General features: G+C 49.7%; 5 protein-coding genes across 5 annotated transcripts; 4 read left to right on the top strand and 1 right to left on the bottom strand.

Annotated features, from left to right (window-relative positions):
* The first annotated feature begins 760 nt into the window (after window positions 1-760).
* On the top strand, window positions 761-2,735 carry KVR01_003970 (isopentenyl-diphosphate delta-isomerase IDI1). Its single transcript, XM_044788675.1, has 4 exons — window positions 761-1,021; window positions 1,081-1,357; window positions 1,468-1,806; window positions 1,911-2,735. Exons 2-4 carry the CDS (start codon window positions 1,165-1,167, stop codon window positions 2,141-2,143), a joined length of 765 nt encoding a protein of 254 aa, XP_044648985.1. The 5' UTR covers window positions 761-1,021; window positions 1,081-1,164; the 3' UTR covers window positions 2,144-2,735.
* A 1,114-nt stretch (window positions 2,736-3,849) lies between these two features.
* KVR01_003134 (uncharacterized protein) lies at window positions 3,850-4,850 on the top strand (the record flags this gene model as incomplete). The annotated part of the gene is made up of 3 exons (XM_044789159.1): window positions 3,850-4,160; window positions 4,289-4,541; window positions 4,620-4,850. The coding sequence occupies 3 exons, from the start codon at window positions 3,850-3,852 to the stop codon at window positions 4,848-4,850; spliced, it is 795 nt and encodes a 264-aa protein (XP_044648149.1).
* Window positions 4,851-5,343: 493 nt separating this feature from the next.
* Window positions 5,344-6,347, bottom strand: KVR01_002259 (uncharacterized protein; the record flags this gene model as incomplete). Its single annotated transcript, XM_044794345.1, has 3 exons — window positions 5,344-6,066; window positions 6,167-6,267; window positions 6,341-6,347. 3 exons carry the CDS (start codon window positions 6,345-6,347, stop codon window positions 5,344-5,346), a joined length of 831 nt encoding a protein of 276 aa, XP_044647274.1.
* Window positions 6,348-10,183: 3,836 nt separating this feature from the next.
* Window positions 10,184-14,532, top strand: KVR01_003027 (uncharacterized protein). Its single transcript, XM_044783630.1, has 5 exons — window positions 10,184-11,217; window positions 11,292-13,381; window positions 13,463-13,632; window positions 13,733-13,958; window positions 14,046-14,532. The coding sequence occupies exons 1-4, from the start codon at window positions 10,743-10,745 to the stop codon at window positions 13,818-13,820; spliced, it is 2,823 nt and encodes a 940-aa protein (XP_044648042.1). The 5' UTR covers window positions 10,184-10,742; the 3' UTR covers window positions 13,821-13,958; window positions 14,046-14,532.
* Window positions 14,533-17,297: 2,765 nt separating this feature from the next.
* KVR01_002375 (uncharacterized protein) lies at window positions 17,298-18,471 on the top strand (the record flags this gene model as incomplete). Its single annotated transcript, XM_044794383.1, has 2 exons — window positions 17,298-17,468; window positions 18,361-18,471. The coding sequence occupies 2 exons, from the start codon at window positions 17,298-17,300 to the stop codon at window positions 18,469-18,471; spliced, it is 282 nt and encodes a 93-aa protein (XP_044647390.1).
* Between the last annotated feature and the right edge of the window lie 1,629 nt (window positions 18,472-20,100).

Raw genomic sequence — 20,100 nt, 5'->3', positions numbered from 1 at the left:
TGATTCTTGGAAGAATAGAATTCCTCGATTGGGTATTGAAGACATATCTCGGGTCGCTCGTCGTTGCGCTGTAGCGGTTCAATCCGGCAGGTGCACCATGAGAGCTTCACTGCCCAGGACTGAATGACCAGAAAAACCTGAATGACCACTTTAGTTCGAGAACTCTTGCTGGCATGGCATATCGGTATTTTGAGGCAGAGGTTATATCTTCAAGCTTGTAGTCTTCCAGCGCTGGTAACCTGTGGTAGACTACTACACGATAGGCAATTGATCGGCTTGCTGCTCAAGCACTTCCGCTTACAATCCAATCTAGTAGACCGGGCGGTCGATGACCGACAGGTGTCTGTTCTATGGGGCATGACCAACAGCGGTGGAGACAGTTCTGTGGTATACATTGATATGTGATATCTTTCATCCAGTGTCAGGCACACTCTGACGGATGTCCGCACATGCAGCTGGAGTGGTTTGACTGTACGGCCTCATCGGACGAATCAACTTACACGGTTTGGCGCTTTATTAAGCTGGTGAGAGAGGGTGTCCAGTGCGTCGAGTCAGGAGTACGGAGTACCAACACATGCATACGCAGAAAAGCGATATCGCTGGTCGTTCGTTGTAACAGACTGGCTGACTGGGTGGGTCGCGCTGCCACTCGAATGACCGGTTGACGGGCAGATAACGCTGGAAGGCAGACGGGCGGGCAGAGTCAGGTTGCCAGGGCACAATGCTTACGGCGTGTACGGAGTACGGTATTGGAATGGTCCCAAGTCTGACACAGTTGGGTTCCAAGGTTGACACACCACTGCAGAGCCATGCAGCCATGTCGCAACAACCTTCTGAACAAAGCTGTCCGGACAGCCCCACCGCTACAATAGAGAGGTCAACAGCAGCAGACTGACTGAGCTGGAACCAGCATGCTGCCGGCTGCCCCCCAAGCCCCCCTGGTCCCCTGCAGCTGTCGGTCCCGCATCGGCAGCAACCCTGCACACTGCGGCGGGGGATAGCAAAAGGGGCCATCTCCCCAGTAAGCAATATTTATTGAATTTTGCCGCCTTTCACGCCCAAAGCTTACTCTCTCCCGAGTCGACCTTGTCATCCTTCCGCCTTCCTCCACCGACACGCACGCATAGCCCAGATACAGATAGCCTGACAGCAACCCGGCGCAAAATGTCCACCACAACAACCGTCACGACCTCGGGCATCGATGCCGAGACCATCCTGCGCCTGTTCCCCGACATCGACACGACCAACACTTCGGAGCTAGACGGCCACGATGCTGAGCAGATTCGCCTCATGGACGAGGTCTGCATCGTCCTGGACGAGAACGACCAGGCTATCGGAACTGCCAGCAAGAAAGTTTGTGCGTCTTGTCCATTCAAACTTGCCCCCCCCCCCACCCCCAGGCGCGCGGCGCGCGGCGTGGTGGCACGGTGGTGGTTTGCGCGTCGCCCAACTAACAAGAGCTTGCAGGCCACCTGATGACCAACATCGACAAGGGACTGCTTCACCGCGCCTTCTCCGTCTTCCTCTTCAACGACAAGAACGAGCTCCTTTTGCAGCAGCGCGCAACAGAAAAGATCACCTTCCCGGACATGTGGACCAACACCTGCTGCTCTCACCCGCTGAATATCCCCGGCGAGACCGGCTCCAACTTCGCAGAGTGTGTCGAGGGTGTCAAGAGGGCGGCCCAGAGGAAGCTTGACCACGAGCTGGGAATCAAGAAGGAGCAGGTCCCTATCGAGGACTTCCACTTCCTCACGCGCATCCACTACAAGGCTCCCAGCGACGGCAAGTGGGGAGAGCATGAGAGTACGTCGAATTCACCACCGCCCCCCCCCCCGCCCTGACTGCTCCCCAGGTCGAACTCCACGACCGAGTCATACAGGTAAGCAGTCTGTGCTGACAGCCTGCAGTTGACTACATCCTCTTCATCAAGGCCAACGTCGACCTGGATGTGAACCCCAACGAGGCCCAGGCGACGCAATACGTCACACCGGAGGCACTCAAGAAGCAGTTTGAGGACCCGACGCTTAAGTTCACACCTTGGTTCAAGCTCATCTGCAACTCTATGCTGTTTGAGTGGTGGTCGCACCTTGATTCGGGCCTCGAGACCTACAAGAACGAGCAGCAAATCCGGCGCATGTGAGGCGACGTCTGGCGGGATTTTTTTTCAATTTGACGATAATTCCTTTTCGATGGAGGAAAATATATGAAAACAAAAGTTTAGACGTGGCACTGCCTGTGTTCAGCCGCACAGCCTTGTTGCTGTGGCCCCGGTCCTCACCTCACGAGATACCCATATCCAACTGTTGGCAAGCTGGAACTATTACGATACTCCACAATAGCACTAATACAATGCATTGGCGATCCCTTTCCATCGCATACGCCCTGTACATCGACTTTACTGTTGGGAATGGGTACACCACCACGTATCACTGCCGATCCTCAGCGATCCAATTGCTTCCCGGGGTGGGGGCGGCCTTGCAGGGCGAGACGACGCAAGCTGTACACATGCATGGCCTTGGCTGCTCGAGGGCAATGGATGGGGCAGTATGGCGGGGAAGCTTGGGTGGAAGGGAGAGGCGGACACGGGTGTCAGCATTGCTTCGAGGCCGAAGCCGAATGGCAGGCATCATCGTGCAGCAGCGAGCATAGGCACGAGGCTGTCACCGGGGTCTATTGACTGTATCTGGTTGGCGAGATAACACTGGCATCCTGAAATACAAGGTATCACGTTGCGTCTTTAATGCAGTCAGACTGGGAGACAACAGACTCGAATGCCCTGCCAGTGCTTTGGACATCCCGACGCTGGCGGGCTTGGCCGATGCATGTTCGTGTGCCCGTGCCCTCATTTGACGCCTCATGGCAGCAAACAAGTAGCTGGCATAAGACGCCCCCGGAGCAATGATGCCGATCTGCGTGGGACAGACCACAACCCACGGCGTCACCTGTTGCCCTCTCGGGTCGGAGTCCGATAAGCCACCCAGATATGCTGCCCGTCACCTTCAAGGCCGGCAGGTCTCACCCTGCCAGCCCTGCACCTACCAAGAGTTCAATGTTGCTGCACATGCACGTATCCCGCGTGCCGGTGGTAGCCCGCCTACCCCGGCAGTCACGAGTACCCAAGTAGGACTCGATGGGTTGGATGCAGGCAATAGACAGGCAGACAGGCCCGACTCTAGGCGAATGGGACGAATGTACCTGCCACTGCCAGTCCCAACATTCCCGTTGTGACGGCCACTATTTAAGCTTCCCTACCATGTCCCGCCCGCCGCCTCTCCTCCCTTCTTGGTGCCCGTCAACGTTGCCACTACTCTATTCCAACCCTCCACAAACAAACACTTTTGGCACAAGACCCGGACTATTCACCATCAGAGTATAGGGTTCCAGCAACACATCACCATCTTCATCCACCAGGGCTGCTCCTGTGTCTAGAACAACTCATATCGTCCCCCCCACCACTACTGACCCCGCCCTTTGTCCCTACACGAACTCACGAACAAAGCGTCTCAGCATCTGCTCGCCCGATAGCTTGTGTGTCTGTCTGCTTTCCTGACTGACTGAACGAACGATCGAACCTCATCACCTGAATCCCAATTGCTCAAGGCGGTATTCGTCGAACTCTACATTGATGTCTGTTGATATACGCACCTGTCTCAACTGCCTCACCCACCCCTCCAGGTTTATGCCCGTCTCGAGATCCCAATTGTCTCGAGTCCACACGGGTGATAGTATCCAGAATATAGAACCCGCGTAAAAGCCAGAGGTGAGTCTCCCTCTGCCCTGTCCACATGGCTGTCGCGGGAAACCCTCTCCTGACAGCTTGTTCGCCCAGTCAACGACGTGCCCAGCATGGAGACTGTGAACAGTCCTAACACCGTCACTCTTGTCGAGCTGAAGCACTCGCTCATCCCCAAGAAGTGGGGGGAGTCTGTCCGTATTGTCGACATGGGCGAATGCCAGCAGGTGGCCATATCGCTGGCTCATGCCTTCGCTACGGACGACCTCGCACGCTACCTTCTGGACTCGGACGACATGGCCGGGCTCTCCCCAGAGGAGAAGTGGAAGCTGCACGTGGACATCTTCCAGTACATCGTCGCGGCTCATTGTCTTAACGGCGAGGTTCACGTCATTGGGCCAGATCACGAAGGTGTCGCGTTGTGGTCAGTGATCCCGTCATGTCCCTCCATTGCTCCGCCCTCCCTCGCCGACCCTGGCTGCCAGTCCATGCTGCCCCTTGCCTTGAAAGTCAAAGTGAATGTCACCGCCAGTGGATCTGACAGTTTGAAAGGATGCCGCCTGGCAGAAATATCGACGACTGGTTCACCCTAATTAGAAGTGGCATGTGGAGGTTGTACTTCCAGCTCTCGTCTGAGGGCAGACAGCGCTACTACAGTGAGATGCTTCCGCTGCTCCACGACACCAAGGCCGAGGTTCTAGGCGAGCGCGACGAGAACGCCTACTATCTCGTCTACCTGGGCACCAAGCCCCACGCGCGAGGTAGAGGCTACGCCCGCAAACTCCTACAGACCATGATCGCCAGGGTATGTCCCGATGCTAGCCACTCCTCCTCTTCCCGGGCCCCCTCGCGACCGTGATCAAGGGCTAACATTGCCGACTAGGCTGACGCTGAGAACCGGCCTGTGTACCTTGAGTCGAGCTCTTTCGCCAACAACGCCTACTACGCCAAGTTTGGGTTTGTTGTGAAAAAGGAGATATTCCTCAAGCGAGGGGCCGTTCCGGTCCAGCTGACCATCATGGTGCGAGAGCCCCAACCCGTCGCCAAGGTTGCTAACGTCCCCGCCGTCAAGCCGCAGTTTAAAACAGCAGCACCGGGTGGCCCGAATTCTTGAGGGAACTCCTGGATGGTGGGCCGGGAAAGTGGCCAACTGTTCTGTTCTCTTGAGAGGGAGGGAGAAAGAGCCCCGTGGTTGCTGGCCCCGTGTGCACCCCAGACGCGTGCCTGTCGTGTGGTTGTGTGATTTCATTCCTGGTCTTTTTTTCTCCACCCCCGTGGCAATCAGGCTAGACTGACTCAAAGTCCCTCCTTATGCTCCGTCCTGATTTCACGCTTTGCTGCAGTGGCCATTAGATTGAAAGCTTGTCAGGCCCTTGATTTCTACCGTTTTGTCCCCCCAAAACCAACATCCGCCCCGCGCAAACCAGTCTTTACATCAATAGCATAGGTATTATCGTGACATTGAAGAAAAGCAAACAGGGCAATCATTCTTTTTGCCGCAGAAGACGCCATTCCAGCCCCAACCGGTACACTTGTGGATGCAAATGTCTCCCGGGCGGCCATGTTCCCACACACGCAAACAGACAGAGACGGGCAAATTTGGTTGATCAGTAGTCGAGTACTGCCCACGTCTCGTCGTCGACTGTTGTGTATATAAGCCCCTGCCCCAGTAGTTCGTCCGCCGCGGCAAAGACCTCACGGCCCGTCATGCCCACGCCGCTCGTGATGAGGTTCAGGTGCACGCCTTCATTGCTGCCAGGCGTCTCGGTGAGGAACTTGTACATCTTCTTGGCAGCGGGACCGCAGGCGCCGAGCTTCGCGGCGTTCTCGTCACCGCCGTTGGCGCCGTAGGAGTCGACAAACATGCTGTCGCCGTTGCCAGCGTTGCCGTCGCCGTTGGCGGCGGCGCCGCCGGCGCTCAGGTCGCCCTTGGTCATGTAGAGGTGGACGTAGGTGGCCTCGAGCAGGTGGTAGTGGATCTCGTCGGGGTCGTCGACGGCGCGGAGGAAGTGGGCACCGATGTGGCGCTTGTTGCCGAAGGGCTTGAGCCGGCCCCAGACGCGGACGTACTGGTCGACCTGGTACTTGGGCTCGAGCTCCTCGGGCTTGTCGGCGTCGACCCACTTCTTGACCTCGATGGTCCCCGTGCCGTCGTCGATGCGGTAGGTTATGTTGGTCGACTGCGGGCTCACCTGGCGCACCTGCCCCACGAAGGTCACCTGCGTGACCGGGTGACCGTCCAGGGAGAAGTCGTTTGCGCCTGGGTATGTCTCCTCGGGTTCGTAGAGCTGTTTGATCGTTACGGGGCGGAGGGAGTCCTCGGAGTAGTTCTGGATTGGTGGGGCAGGGCCATGTTAGCACGCGCATTTTGTCTTTGGGCGACGTGCCGAACGCGAAGAGAGACAGCATCGAAAGGGGAGGCGCGGGTACCTTCTGACCGCCTTGTGCTCCTTGGCTGCCTGGCTGGGAGCCGCCATAGACGAAACCGCCGTCACTGTCGCCACCTTTGGCGCCATATGATGCGTATGAAGCTGTCGCGTATTTGGTCAGTCCAGGTTTTGTCTCGTTATGATTTACATGATTGAAACGAAAGAGTCAACTTACTACTCATTTTGAAGGGCAGTGGTGAGTCTAAGGAGGGGTTGTGGTGTGGGTGAGGGTGTGGTTTGGGTGGTGTTGAATGAAGTCTGGGATCAAATCGAGGGAGACGCGTCTTGAGCAGGGAGTTGACGCGCCGTGCTGCCGGGAAACCACTTTAACGTGCTTTACTGGGTGAGGGTGGGGTCCTGGGACCAGCAGGATAGGCACCGGCTGGGGGGTGGGGATCGAGCCTGTACTAAGGGTGTGATCACGGAGGAAAGTTAGTGTGGTGTAAGCCCCTATAAAGTAACCTTCTCGCCAAGCCCCCTATACGTGTAATTATTCCTCTTTAGGTATTAACCTAGAAGTTACTTATTAGGGGCTAAGGTTGTTACTACCTTTTTTATTAGGTAGTTTAGTTAGGTAAGGAGAAGTTTATATTATTGCTATTATAGCTATAAGTTATTATTTTTAGCTATAAGTAAGTTAATTATACTATTACTAATTAAAAGTGTATACCTTTTAGTTATTATAATAGCTTTTAAATTTTTTATTAGTTAAGTTATTTATAGTATTAAAGATAGTATTTTTTTACTAAATACATTTATATAAATTCTTTTTAATAATAAGAACCCCTTTAATTTTACTAAATTTATTAATTAAGCTTATTATTAATTAAAATTAGTATTAATTATACTTTTAATTAGGGTAAGCTTATAAAAGTAGAAGATTATATTATTAATTATAAAAGAGTTTATAAGTAAGTAATAATATATTTTAAGTTTATATATAATATTAATTTTAATAATTTAAAAGGTGTTATTTAAGTTTATATAGCTATAAATAAAGTAATTTATAAAGTTATTAAGAAACTATAAGTTTAAGGAACTTTTAAATTTAATAAATTAATTATAATAAGGATTTATATAGGAGAAGCTTATTAATGCTTTATTAAAGGAATAGTTTTTTTAGTTATAGGTAGTTAAGCTATTTAAAATAAAATATAATATTAAAAAAAAGTAATATAAGTAATTTATAATGTTTTTAATATATTTTAATATATTATATAATAAAGAGATTAATAAAGTTAAGGGCTTAAAGGAAAACTTTATATTAATAATTAATTGCTAGCTAAATATAAGTTAGCTTTTAAATATAAAGTTTAGGGATAGGGTAGTTTATAAAAATATTTTTTAAAAAAAAGTTATATTAAATAAAGAAATTAATATCTTATTATAAAAGGAAGTCTTTTTTAATAATTATATTATAATTAATAAGGAAAAGGAGTTTAATAATAAGTTAATTTATAAGTATTATTATACTTAATTAGAGGATTTTAATAATTTAAATTAAACTTTAAAGGTTAATAGTATATTATTATTTTCTATTAGAACTTTAATTCCTTTTTAATTACTTAGTAAATTTAAAAGATTATTAGTAATACTTTAAGTAATAGTATACTAATTATAGTTATTTAATTAAATAAGTTTATAAAAATTAATATAATTATAGCTGCCTTTAAAAATTTATAGGCCTACTATAAAGTGAAGAATAGTTAGTTAAGTTTTTATAGTAATAAAATAGTAATTACTTGTTTATTTAAGTTTATAATAAACCCTTTAGCTATTATAATATAGAATAATATAGGGGAAATAGTTAAAAATAACTTAATAATAATTTAGGCTTAAAAAGTTAGTAATAGTTAAGGAAGTAAGTAATATTAATTAAGTTAAAAGAGTTGGTGGGCTATAAGTGTGCCTAATAATATAATAATAGTTAAAAGCTTTTAATTATCTTGAGGATTATATTAAATATTTTTATTTAACTTTTATAAATTATGTTCTATTAAGATTTTAAAATATATATTTTATAGCTTATTTTTTACTTTATATAATTTATTAATAATTAAATTTTATTTTTTTTTTATATTAAAATATATTAAAGTGTTATTTAAAATATAATAGATTTTAATGTTTTTAGCTATAATTAGTAAAGTATTTAGCTTTTAGTAAATTTAAATTTTAAGTATTAGAACTTTTATATCTTTTAATTAATTAATAAAATTAAAATTTAAGTTAATATATATAAATAAAAATTTAATTAATAAATTTAAAACTTTTAGTATTAAAATACTCTATTTTAGTTAAAAGTATTAAGTTTTAGTACTTTTATAAAAGGTATTTAAAAGTTAAGCTTTAAATATTTAATTAATAACCTTTTAGTATTTAATTAGTAGACTATTAGAGTTTTTATTAAAAACTATTATTTTTAATTAATATTATTATAATATTTTTATAATAATTTAGCTATATCTTTATAGTAATTATTTTCCTTAATATTTTAAGTTTTATTTAATAAATTATTTACCTTATTTTATAATAATAAGTTTATAGAATAGTTTATTAGAAGCTTTTTTAGTGCCTTTAAAACCTTATTCTTTTTATTTATTTAAAGTTAATTAAAAGTTTTATAATATTATATAAGTATAAATAAATTTAATTTACACTTTAATATTATATTTAGGTATAAAGATTTAAATAATTTTTATTTTTTTAGTAGCTTAAATACCTATTTTATTATAATATAAAGGTAAGTATAATAAAAGTTGTATAACTTTTATATTATATAGCTTTACTTCCCTTTTTAATCTTAAAAGTAGTATTATATTAATGTAAATAGTACTAAAATATTTTTTTAAAGCTAAATTTTATATTTATTAGGTAAAATCTATTTAAAAGGACTTTAAAGTTCTTCTTTATAGTTATATTAAGGAGTATATAGTTATTTATTAAACTTTTATTATTAGCTAGTATATATATAAATAATTTATTACTTTTATTATAATGAAAATATTTTATAATATTATTTTTTTAATTTTTTATTTAGCTTATTTATTTATAGGAATATAAGTTATAATATATATATTATTAATTGTATTAATATATTTATTAAAGTATATATTTTTTAAAGCTTATATTATTTGTTAAGCTATTTTATTAATTTAGGGTATATAATCTTTTATATAAAATATAGAAATATTTTAAATAGTTTTTATAATTTTATTAATAGTTAATTAATATAAAGGAACTAATAAATATAATTTTATTATATTTTATTATATATATATATTTAGAGGAATATTATTAATTATAATATTATTATTAATTGCTTTATATTATTAAAGGTTGTATGTTTTTTTAGTTAGGTGAGAAGGTTTTTAAAGGTTGGTTTTAATATTTAAAATATATTATAAAAGTGTATTTTACTTTTATGTAGGAGAGTATTTATTAATTTATTTATAGTTTTTAGTTTAGTTTTATTATTTTTATTATTAATATTAATAATAATAAAAGTAAATAATAGGATTTAAGTTTTATATTAATTATTAAAGTTAAGGGTATTAATTATTAAAGTAATAGTTATTAAGAAGTATATTTATTAGATTTGGTTATTAAATATTGTGGTTATAAGGGCTATATTAATAAAGGTTAGTATATTATATTAACCTTATAAGGTTAGTTTGTAAATTAATGAAAATATTAGTTTAATAATAGAATATATGTAGATCTTTTTTTAAAGTAGTTATAGTTTATAGTGGGGTGAGGAGTATATGTTAAGGCTTAGTGTGGATTAGTGTGAGTAGAAAATTCTACTTATAGGTAAAATTTATTATTAAATTGGGAATAGGGGCCTTGCTAAGATTATATCCTTATTGGAATATAATCTGTTCAATTATTACACTATACTAACTTTCCTCTGTGATCACACCCTAATGCTGTGGAATGACCCCAGCTCATGTATTGCCCCTCTCTCTCAAGAGCCAAGAGGGAACTACTCGATTTGTATGTATCGGATTCTTGATGACTAGTCTACCTAGATACCCCATTCACCTTCACTTCATGATGGCCAATCGATCGGACGGTGCAGCGTGAAGTGCTCAGTATGATATAGAATGTTCTAGGAGCCTTTCGCAACCCCGCGATCGGTGGTGTTGGCATCCTGATCAGGAGCCCCAAGCGGCAAACCATATGCGGTAGCCGGGGGGAGGGGGCAAACGGTCGCAGCGGGTCTTTTTTAGCCTCGGCTCTCTCGCCTCGTCATGGTCAACGTCAACCGGTCCAGCATTCACCATTCTGCCAAACACCACCATCTTCGCTGCCTTTGCTGAGGCGCCCTGCATATAGTCACAGTCTTGTGGAAGCCAACACCATTCTAGCCAACTTGTCTTCCTGCATATTGTATTACTGCTCGTCTCTGTCCCAATCGATTCTCCTTTGTTTACAGCCAGCTCATCTGGATCCGCCTCCGCATCTCTCTGTCGCCCATTATTCGCACTTACATCCGTCCATAAACTCCTTCCACCTCGACCGGCCCTTCGAAGACAACTTGAAGCACTGTAGTACTCCACAGCTCGACCCGGGTCATCATGGCTCCATCCAGTTCCGCCACCCTACCCATCATTCCTTTGCCCCATGGCATTGTCCTCCTGCCAGGGACCATCCAGCGAATCCCGGTTTCTCCCAGCCGTCCGGACATACCGGCATTGCTCTCAACTGTCTTCACCCGTGCTGCCGCCGGCGGTTCCAATGGTCGCATAGAGACCGTCCCTATCGCTTGTGTCCCCCAGGCTCGCCTGTCACCTCTGATGGGGCCAAACGGCCAGCTGCTGATTGAGAATGGCGAGCGGGACTACTCAAAGGTCGCCCAGGATGACTCGGGACGAAACTTGTCAAAGTCCGATCTGTTCTCCTGTGGTGTCGCTGCGAAGATCACTGGTGTCGAAGGCCGCGGGACTGGCGACTTCTCTCTTATCGTAGAAGGCATTACGAGGGTCAAGGTAGATAAGATATACCAAACACAACCATACTTCGAGGGCAAGGTCACCTACCTCAAGGATCAAGGTAAGGAATCACTATGCTTCTACTAGACTGGGCGCCTTCGCCATGGCGGCCTCGCCTGCTAACCCGCCAACCAGTATCACAAGACAAGCCCGTCGAGGATCTATTCCAAGCTCTCAGGCTTCTGTCGAGGGAGTTGGTCGCAATTCTCAGGGTGGCTGCCATATTCAGATCATCAGGTTCACCGGGCCTCTCGCCGCTTTTGGCTCGCAGGCTCGATTTCTTCATTAACAAGAAGACCCTCGCCGAGGCCGGCCTCCTGGCAGATTTCATGGCCAATGTTGTCGAGGCATCATTTGAGGAGAAACTCAAAGTCCTGTCACTTTTTGACACAAAAGAGCGGATGGTCAAGGTGATAGAGCTTCTGGAACGGCAAATCTCGTCTATCAAAAACAACATTCGCATTACCACTTTCACGACCTCGTCTGTCCCAGTTATCATCGACTCCGACGACAAAGACCAGGAGCCCCAACGCAAGCCTGGTAAACCCCTCGGCCCAGTGCGTGGCTCTGGGAGTGGATTGGGAATTCCATTCACGGGTTCGAGAGGAATGAATGGTCCATCCGGCGGCGACGATGACGAGCCTAACGAGATTGATGAATTAGAGAAGAAGCTTCAAGCGGCGAAGTTATCCCCAGAGGCGGCCAAGGTGGCTGAAAGAGAGCTCAAGCGGTTGAAGAAGATGATTCCCGCCCAGGCTGAGCATGCTGTCACCAGAAATTACTTGGAGACGCTCGCCGAAATTCCATGGACCCATGTTACGGATGACAGACTTGGCCCTGGGACTCTAACAGCAGCAAGAAAACAGCTCGACGACGATCACTACGGGCTGGAGAAAGTCAAGGCCAGGCTTCTCGAGTACCTCGCGGTACTGCGGCTGAAACAGTCGGTCAACGAGGACATAGACGCCAGGATCAAGCAGGCCGAGGAGGAAATGGCAGCTACGGAGACAGCCAAGGATTCCAAAGACGGCGCGCCTGCTCCAGAGAGATCAGATGACGAGGTCAAGTCAAGCACAGCTAAGCTTGAAGTCCTGAAGAGTAAGCGGATGGTTGACAGGTCGCCAATCCTGCTTCTCGTCGGCCCTCCCGGGGTTGGGAAGACATCGCTGGCGCGATCGGTGGCCAAAGCCCTGGGCAGGAAATTTCACCGGATCTCGCTGGGCGGTGTTCGAGACGAGGCAGAGATCCGTGGCCATCGCAGGACTTACGTCGCTGCAATGCCGGGCGTCATTGTTCAAGGCCTGCGTAAGGTCGGGGTAGCCAACCCTGTCTTCCTCTTGGATGAGATCGACAAGTTGGGCCAGGCAAACTTCAACGGAGACCCCTCAGCTGCCATGCTAGAAGTCCTCGACCCGGAACAGAATAACACCTTTGTGGATCACTACATCAACATACCTCTGGACCTTAGCAAGGTGCTCTTCATCGCTACTGCCAACTCACTTGACACTATACCAGCTCCTCTTCTGGATCGCCTGGAGATGATCTACCTCCCCGGGTATACGACTTTGGAGAAGAGACACATCGCTACGTCTCACCTTATCCCTAAGCAGGTGCGTGTCAATGGTCTTGACGAAGATCACGTCAAATTCACCGACGATGTTGTGTCCAAGATCATCGAATCCTACACACGCGAGGCTGGAGTACGCAATCTGGAGCGGGAAATTGGTAGCGTCTGCCGAGCCAAAGCAGTTGAATACGCTGACGCCAAAGACGCTGGCCGCTTGGAAACATACAAGGCCCAGCTTACGGTTGAGGACGTCGAAAACACCCTGGGAATTGAGAAGTTCGAGGAAGAAATCGCCGAGAAGACCAGCCGCCCAGGCATTGTTACGGGCCTTGTGGCTTACAGCTCTGGCGGCAATGGCTCCATCCTCTTCATCGAGGTGGCCGACATGCCTGGCTCCGGCACTGTACAGCTGACTGGAAAGCTTGGGGACGTCCTGAAGGAGAGCGTCGAGGTTGCGCTGTCCTGGGTCAAAGCACACGCCTTCGAGCTTGGACTGGCTCAGGACCCATCCGAGAACATCATGAAGAACCGTAGTATTCACGTGCACTGTCCTTCCGGGTCCATTCCCAAAGACGGGCCTAGCAGCGGCATGGCGCAGGCGATTGCGCTGATATCCTTGTTCTCCGGCAAGGCTGTACCACCCACTATGGCCATGACGGTACGTACTGTGCCACTCCTGCGCACACTCACAGGGCTTACGTCCGTTGCGGGTCGGAGGCTAACATGACATACGACTTAGGGAGAAATATCGCTTCGTGGCCGCGTCACAGCAGTCGGTGGCATCAAGGAGAAGTTGATTGGGGCGCTTCGAGCTGGTGTCCAGACCGTCATCCTACCGGCCCAGAACCGCAAGGACGTCAAGGACCTGCCACAGGAGGTCAAGGATGGTCTTGACATTGTCCATGTCGGGTAAGTCCCCCCTCGTTCATGCTGTGCTCGGAGCGCAGCCTCGAAAGATCTACCTGCACCCTCGTCTATCTACACCCTTTACTGATAATGAGTGCTTCAGCCACATCTGGGAGGCCCTGCGTTACATCTGGCCAGAAGCACACTGGCCCGAGGATCACGAGCTTCCGGGGTTCCAGAGCCGGCTGTGAACATGGCATCGATCGCTTGCGCTCCTGCGAGTCGCGAACCACAAGCTGCGTGACCGAGACATGCTCTGTCTCTGTGGCTGGGTTCGTCTCACTCATAGACCAAGGCAAATATTCCGGTCTCTGGGCGCCCGAGCATATGTAATGGTTCCCATTGGCCGCCGGCCCTTTCTGTTGTGATTTCCCACTCACCCATTTCCGGACTGTTGACCGTTGGACGAATGCCAGGAGCCCACGTTGCCCACATATGCGAGCTCGCGACGTCGCGCAGCAGTAGGGCCGGCACTTACCAACGTCACGGATATAGTGCTTTCTCGTCTAAATCTGAGATGGGATCTTTGTGTAATCCGCACCTGCCTTGCACAAGTCTTTGATTTGGCTGCGGGACAAACGTGCTGTGCAGGGGCACGGGGCGATTATGGGATCGCATTGATCGATGGACGCCCCACAGCCGCCCTCACGCATTCGGAGAAGGGAACGGGCATAAGGGAAAGGAACGGCTTGCAGCGAGGGACATGAACATGCACATTACACATGAGACTACCGTGGTGATGTTGGGGGCGGATTATGCGCGGTTCCTGCGGACGTGAGTATTGTACATGGGAGCGACATTCTTAACGCTGTGTTATATATATCCGGTTGAACAAGCGCAACCCCGTTCATCGTTCAACAGCGTCGTTTAATTGCAAGATCTTTGGACGAGGTTCGCACAAAAGGAGAGTTATACAGTCACCTACCACGGTGCCACGTTTGACAATCTGACACAGGCGCCCGACGATCACCGTTGGTCCCCGGGCTGCTCATTCGTCGGGTGCTGTCTCTTTGCGTCTGGGTTTCTGGTCCGATCTCCCATGACGGCCCCGCTCACCCATGTCTTGGTCCCATGCGCATCTCTACGTCTGGCCTGGGTGAGTGAGTTTCGGCTGAAGTTGCGGATAGTTTTAGCCCATCTGTCAGTCACCCGTCATCCCCGCCCCAATGCCCAGCCCTTGCTCATGTTCCGGCCTGGGGGGGTTGTTTGGGCGGAAGGACGGATGATGGGGTAGTAGGAGTGCACGCACTGCAGATTTATTAAGAGAATGGATGAATTTGTTGTGACCACAAAGGGACGAACTGAGTCTGGGCATTACCCAACGCATCTGTCTTCTTGGGTCCCGCGTCCTTGGTACTCGACCCATCTGCCCCGCGCACACCGCCTCGGAAATTCTCATGAGACGGGAACCGGACGGAAATGTGCGCTGCCCGGGCTGCCGTGCCTGCGTGCCTGCGTGCGAAATCGCCCGGCCGGTAGGCGGGGAGCGCAGGACCGTGACTTCTTTTTGTTCTGCTCCTTGTATGCCGTGCACACCCCCCCCGGTGTTTCTTTCCCTTGCTGCCCCCTCCTGTTCTCGACGGACGAACGAACGAACGAACCGTGAATGAACTATACCACACATGCATGCACGCATACATGCTTACAGGCTCAAGGCAATGCGCTCCGGTGCTCTGGCCCGGCGGCCGTGTTTTGGCCGGGGGGCGGATAAATCATGCAAGCTTGAGTTTCCAAACCGCCCCCCAGTGACCAAGTGTTCAAACCATACCCTCGCGTGACCCGTTCGCGACGTGTATGCGTATGCTAAATTTGGGGGTGGGCGATGATCAGCAGTCAATAATCTTGTCGCAATATAGGCGTGACAGGGCGGCGGTCCTGGGTTGTTCCCAGGTGACGTGCCGGCCCTGCGGCCGTGGGGAATTTTGCTGGCTAGTCATAGCACAAGTGCCCCTGCAACGGAGGTTCCGGACGAGTCGAATGCGGCGCCTGCTCTACGGTGACAGTACTTTTATACACCACGACTTTTTTTTTACCTCTCGAAGGAGGATGTGGACAGCTGATATCACCCCCGTGTCCCCTCAACATGGCATTCCAGCGTCGATCCCTCGGCCCAGGGTGGAGCCCGAGTCTCTCCACAACCGAACAATGTCTCTGTCTGTGCCTGGATGTCCTGGTGACACGGGGTGTGACGATGGGGGCAGCGAACCGGGCAGGAGATGGGCGATGGGCATGGGGACCGGCACCTCGGGCGAAGACACCGCGGCCGGGGCCTGGGGAAAAGGGAAAGGGAAAAGACGACCATGTGCAGGGCCGATGCGACGTTCACCTTTTGGGAGAAAGGAGGGATGAAACCAGACAACGATGGACGAGGGCGTCGAAGGTCACAGGCCTTGAGCTCGTGTCGGAAAAACCGCCCAGAGGCGACTGCCTCTCCCTGACCGCATCCCACAGCACACTTGCGGCGCACACAACAGACCGTCTACACGCAGCGTGCAGCAAACCGAACACAGCATACAGCGCCGCACTGGGCACTGTTGCAGTCGAAGGCGGCTACGACATGTCGATCCTAACCGACTGTGCACGCATGCGGTTGTGGTTTATGGTGTGGGGATTCAAGCGTGAAACCCAAAATGTGTCCCATCTGTGTAATATGATGTGTGTGGGGTGTGGGTGAGTGAGTGCGAGTGTGAGTCTATGTGTGTGCGTGCGCGGGCCGTCTCTTTTTTTGGAAGCGGGAGAGTACATAGATACGTCTGTCTGTCTGCCCTGCCCATCTCTCCCTGCGTGTGTGTGTGCGAGCAACGTGGACAGGGACACCGGCAGTCCGAGTCGTTGTTTGTTCCGAAGTGCAATATATTCCAAACGTCCGAAGATACAGCGCTTGGCGACTGATCTCCGGGCATCTGGGTCCCTCGAGGGGGGCCGCGGAGGTGGTGCATGCAGCTCTTGTTACAGTAGCGAGCATGCAGGCACGGCTTTTGTTCGGTACATGACCAGGCGCACTGGAACCCTCCCTATGTGGTTCCGGTAGCAGCTACCGAGCCACACTGCCGGGGCGGCCCGCTCTTCAAAGTACCTGGCCATCGCCGACCAGAAGAGCATGCAGGTACTGTGTAGTAACAGCCCACTTGTGGCAGTAGTGATACCGCCACGACACAGGTAGGTCCATGTAGAACATCGCGGGGCACATAACATGTCTCGCAAAGCCGTCGAGATGCTCGGCCCGCCTTCGCCGCACTTTCAGACTGAGCTGACCTGTCGAGACGGCTAGCCTAACTCTATTGCTCCTCCTTGCCGCATCAGACAGTCAGACATACACACCTGGAGTTACAGATGGAGGACGTCATGCTCTCTGGCCGGACGAGGACAACAGCAAGATAACGAGTCGGAGGGCGGTGAGCACGCCGTCGACACGACCGACTGACTGCCCGCCCGCCCAGGCAGCCCGTCGGGGAGGAGCAGTAGGTCCAGCTGGGGGAAGAGGAAGCTCGTCTCGCCCAAGGTCCAGGTGACATGTGGCCTCGCATTCGGATTATGCGGTGGTCCACTGGCGGCCAAGCTTCGCCAGTCAGTTGCGCAGGTTGGGCTGCGATGAACGGAGGACAAGTGGCGAGCGAGGCATGAGTATCGGGAAAATCCCCGAGATCTTCGACGTCAAGAGGACTGGGATGCCGCCATGGCCGTCGAGTCGGGACGCCGCAGCGTTGTCCGCGCACGCCTACGGGATCGGGTTCGACAGCAAAGAACTTCTGGAACAAGCGACTCGAAGGTTAAGCCTCGACAGGAGATCTGCTCCGACTGACACAGACATCAACGACCTGATTCCCCGACCTGGGATAGTCTGGGCTGTCCCCTGCTGTCGTGGTCGAGGGTCAGGGCTTTTGTTGTCCGTGGCCTCGCTTGGCGGGCGTCTGCCCGGAACGAAAGCTTGAACTTGGCCCATTCGTGGTGGTGATGGTGAAGCAACAGCAGCACCGGCCGTTGGTTTCCCCTCCGCCCCCTCCCCATCTGCCCGGTGTCGCTGTGCTCCATTTCTCAATTAGTCTCAAGGGAGCACCGCTGGTGAGGCGGGTTTGGATGATATGGGGGCGAATCAACTGTGCTCCATGAGGTCCTGCCCAACTCAATGCCCGGGACAGGGACAGGGTTGTCGACAGGGACAAGGACCCCTCCGCCAGGCAAGGGCCTGTCGGCGTATTATTTCTGTAGGCTAGGAAGGTTGTTGACCATCAGACCTAGCGATGCTACGCTGGACGGAGCGCGCTGGATCCAACAGTTCGAGGATCGAGAGTCGCAAGCCGAGGTGCCGGAAAGCTACGTTAGCATGAAGGCTACGGTCGCAGGGCTTCTTCCCAAATGCCCGCGTGATATAGGCAAGGGTGGGCTATATTAAGATCGTGAAGGTGTGAGCGATCGATGACCGGTTCCCGAGAATCCTGAGTTTCAGCTGCTGCAGGTTCCCCAGCCTGGGCCGACAGCATTTGGTTCCTGGTAGCGATGGCACCTTTGGCGGGCCCTGGGAGATTTGGAGATTTTTTTTTGAGGGGGGGGGGGCATGAACTCGGGCCTCACTCTCCCAGTCTCCCGCTCACGACCTTCACCAGCCTTGGCCAAACTCACCTCACCTCACCCTGGTCTGGGCCCCCGACACTTGACGGCCCCCATTGAGCAAATTATTTCATCCCATCTTTTGCCCTTTCTTCTTTATTCCTCCGCGTACCCATGTGCCAGTCCCTCCCCTTGTCCTTGACGGTGAGCGTTTCTGGGGAAGCCGTGCCACACCCCCAGTCCGGCCCCCATCTATTTCGGAAATACGCTGAGGCTCGGAGAGCTACCATGTAATGGTGGAGTTTGGCTCGAGGTAAGCCGAGCCGCCTTCGTCATTGCATCCAAAACCCGGCGAGGAGGGCAGCCAGCCAATTGAAGAGACAGCCTTGGCGGTCACGGTGCTGCTTCTTGATCGCCGCAAAGGCTTGCAGCGTCGAATCCGACAATCCGGTAGAGTGGCATCTATACCACATATACAACGCGGTTCTAAGCAACAAGTGGTAGTAGTGGCATCACCAGCGCCGACGAGGGGATCCCATGGCCCGCTGTCACATCAGCCAGATGGGCCCGGATAGTTTAATCGATGGCGTAGTAGACCTCTATGCGATGCCACGCCGCACCGCGCGCGATCGCGTCCCGCTGCATGTATGTGCAGACACAGGTGAGCAGTTGGGAAGGCGTATTCGCATGTGTGCATACGAGTGCGCACCCACTACAGGAAGCTTTTCGGGTATGTCGAGGCGCTGAGCACGTCTAAAATGGGTTTGCAGCCCACCCTGGGCGGCGCGCGGCTCGGACATGCATGTGGCTAGCAACATGCCACCTGCACCACACCACACCAAACTATACCAGTGCATTCGCACAGGAACAGTAGTTGTTGTTCACGTTGCCATCGCGGTGCTACATGCAGCGCTGTACCTCAGGAAGGCGACAAGGGGATAGGGAAAATTTAAGGGGTCTGGTCCTCTTGCTGATCCGCGCGTCAGCTCCATGCAGGCTAGGTCAGCACCAGAACGAAGAGTTCGATAAATTCTCCGCGTGATGCAATTCCGTTCGGCAGCTAGCTCGCAGACCGCCCGGGGTGGGCGTATCAACTGGAGACTGGGCATCGCCTCACGCAATACTGTGGTAACTGTGGTATGCACGCAAGCTACCATCTCCTCTCCCCCCCTGGTGCCTGCTGCGACGGCAACGTGGCCGCTCCGGACAAGGCGGCGGCATGCCCATCATCATCAAAAAATTCAGCCCCCATCCGCGAGAGAAAGTGTAAGTATAGTGTGCCAAGGCCCCTTGCCGGAAGTGATCTGGCAGGCGGGGTCCGCTGGATTCACCACGCTTTGGCGCCCTCGTGGTTCGTCGACAAGGGTTTTGGGGGACAGGACGAGGAAGAGGATTTAACCGCAGTCCAGGTCAAATCGGAAGATTATGAAGGGTCAACAAGGGGTTGAGGCACTGACATGCTGCAAATCAACTAAACGGTGAACCGGGGTGGCCGTCTGATCTTTGACTCGATGAAAACCTCTGGTTATTCCTCCCTCATTGCCGACTGTCGCGCGGGGTGGGAACGACGGAATGACAGGCGGCAGGTGGTCCAACAGAGATCCAGCCTACAAGGCCTACAAGGGGGGTCGCGAAGGAAAATAGCTCTACTTGGTTGCTTGGTTGCTTGGTTGCTTGGTTGCTGAAACTTGATCGCGCGAGTCAGCGGTGCCAGTAAATCCGCCGTGTCCCAACTCCTCACTGGGCCTGACCATTTCAGCAAGAGCCTCTGTCTCGGCATGACTCTTTGGCCGCCGGCCTCGCCGTGGTTACATATGACAGTGCTACCTGCTTGCTCTCCCCGGGAAACACAAGATTTTGGTGAGATCTATGGGTGTCAACATGGCAGCATGTCCCTCGGCCTCCGCATGGCTCTGTGCAAAT

This window comes from Diaporthe batatas (assembly GCF_019321695.1).
Source record: "Diaporthe batatas strain CRI 302-4 chromosome Unknown Contig00003, whole genome shotgun sequence".
Taxonomy (NCBI): Eukaryota; Fungi; Ascomycota; class Sordariomycetes; order Diaporthales; family Diaporthaceae; genus Diaporthe; species Diaporthe batatas.
Note: the sequence above shows the minus strand (reverse complement) of the source record. Positions and strands in the feature narration are given on the sequence as shown.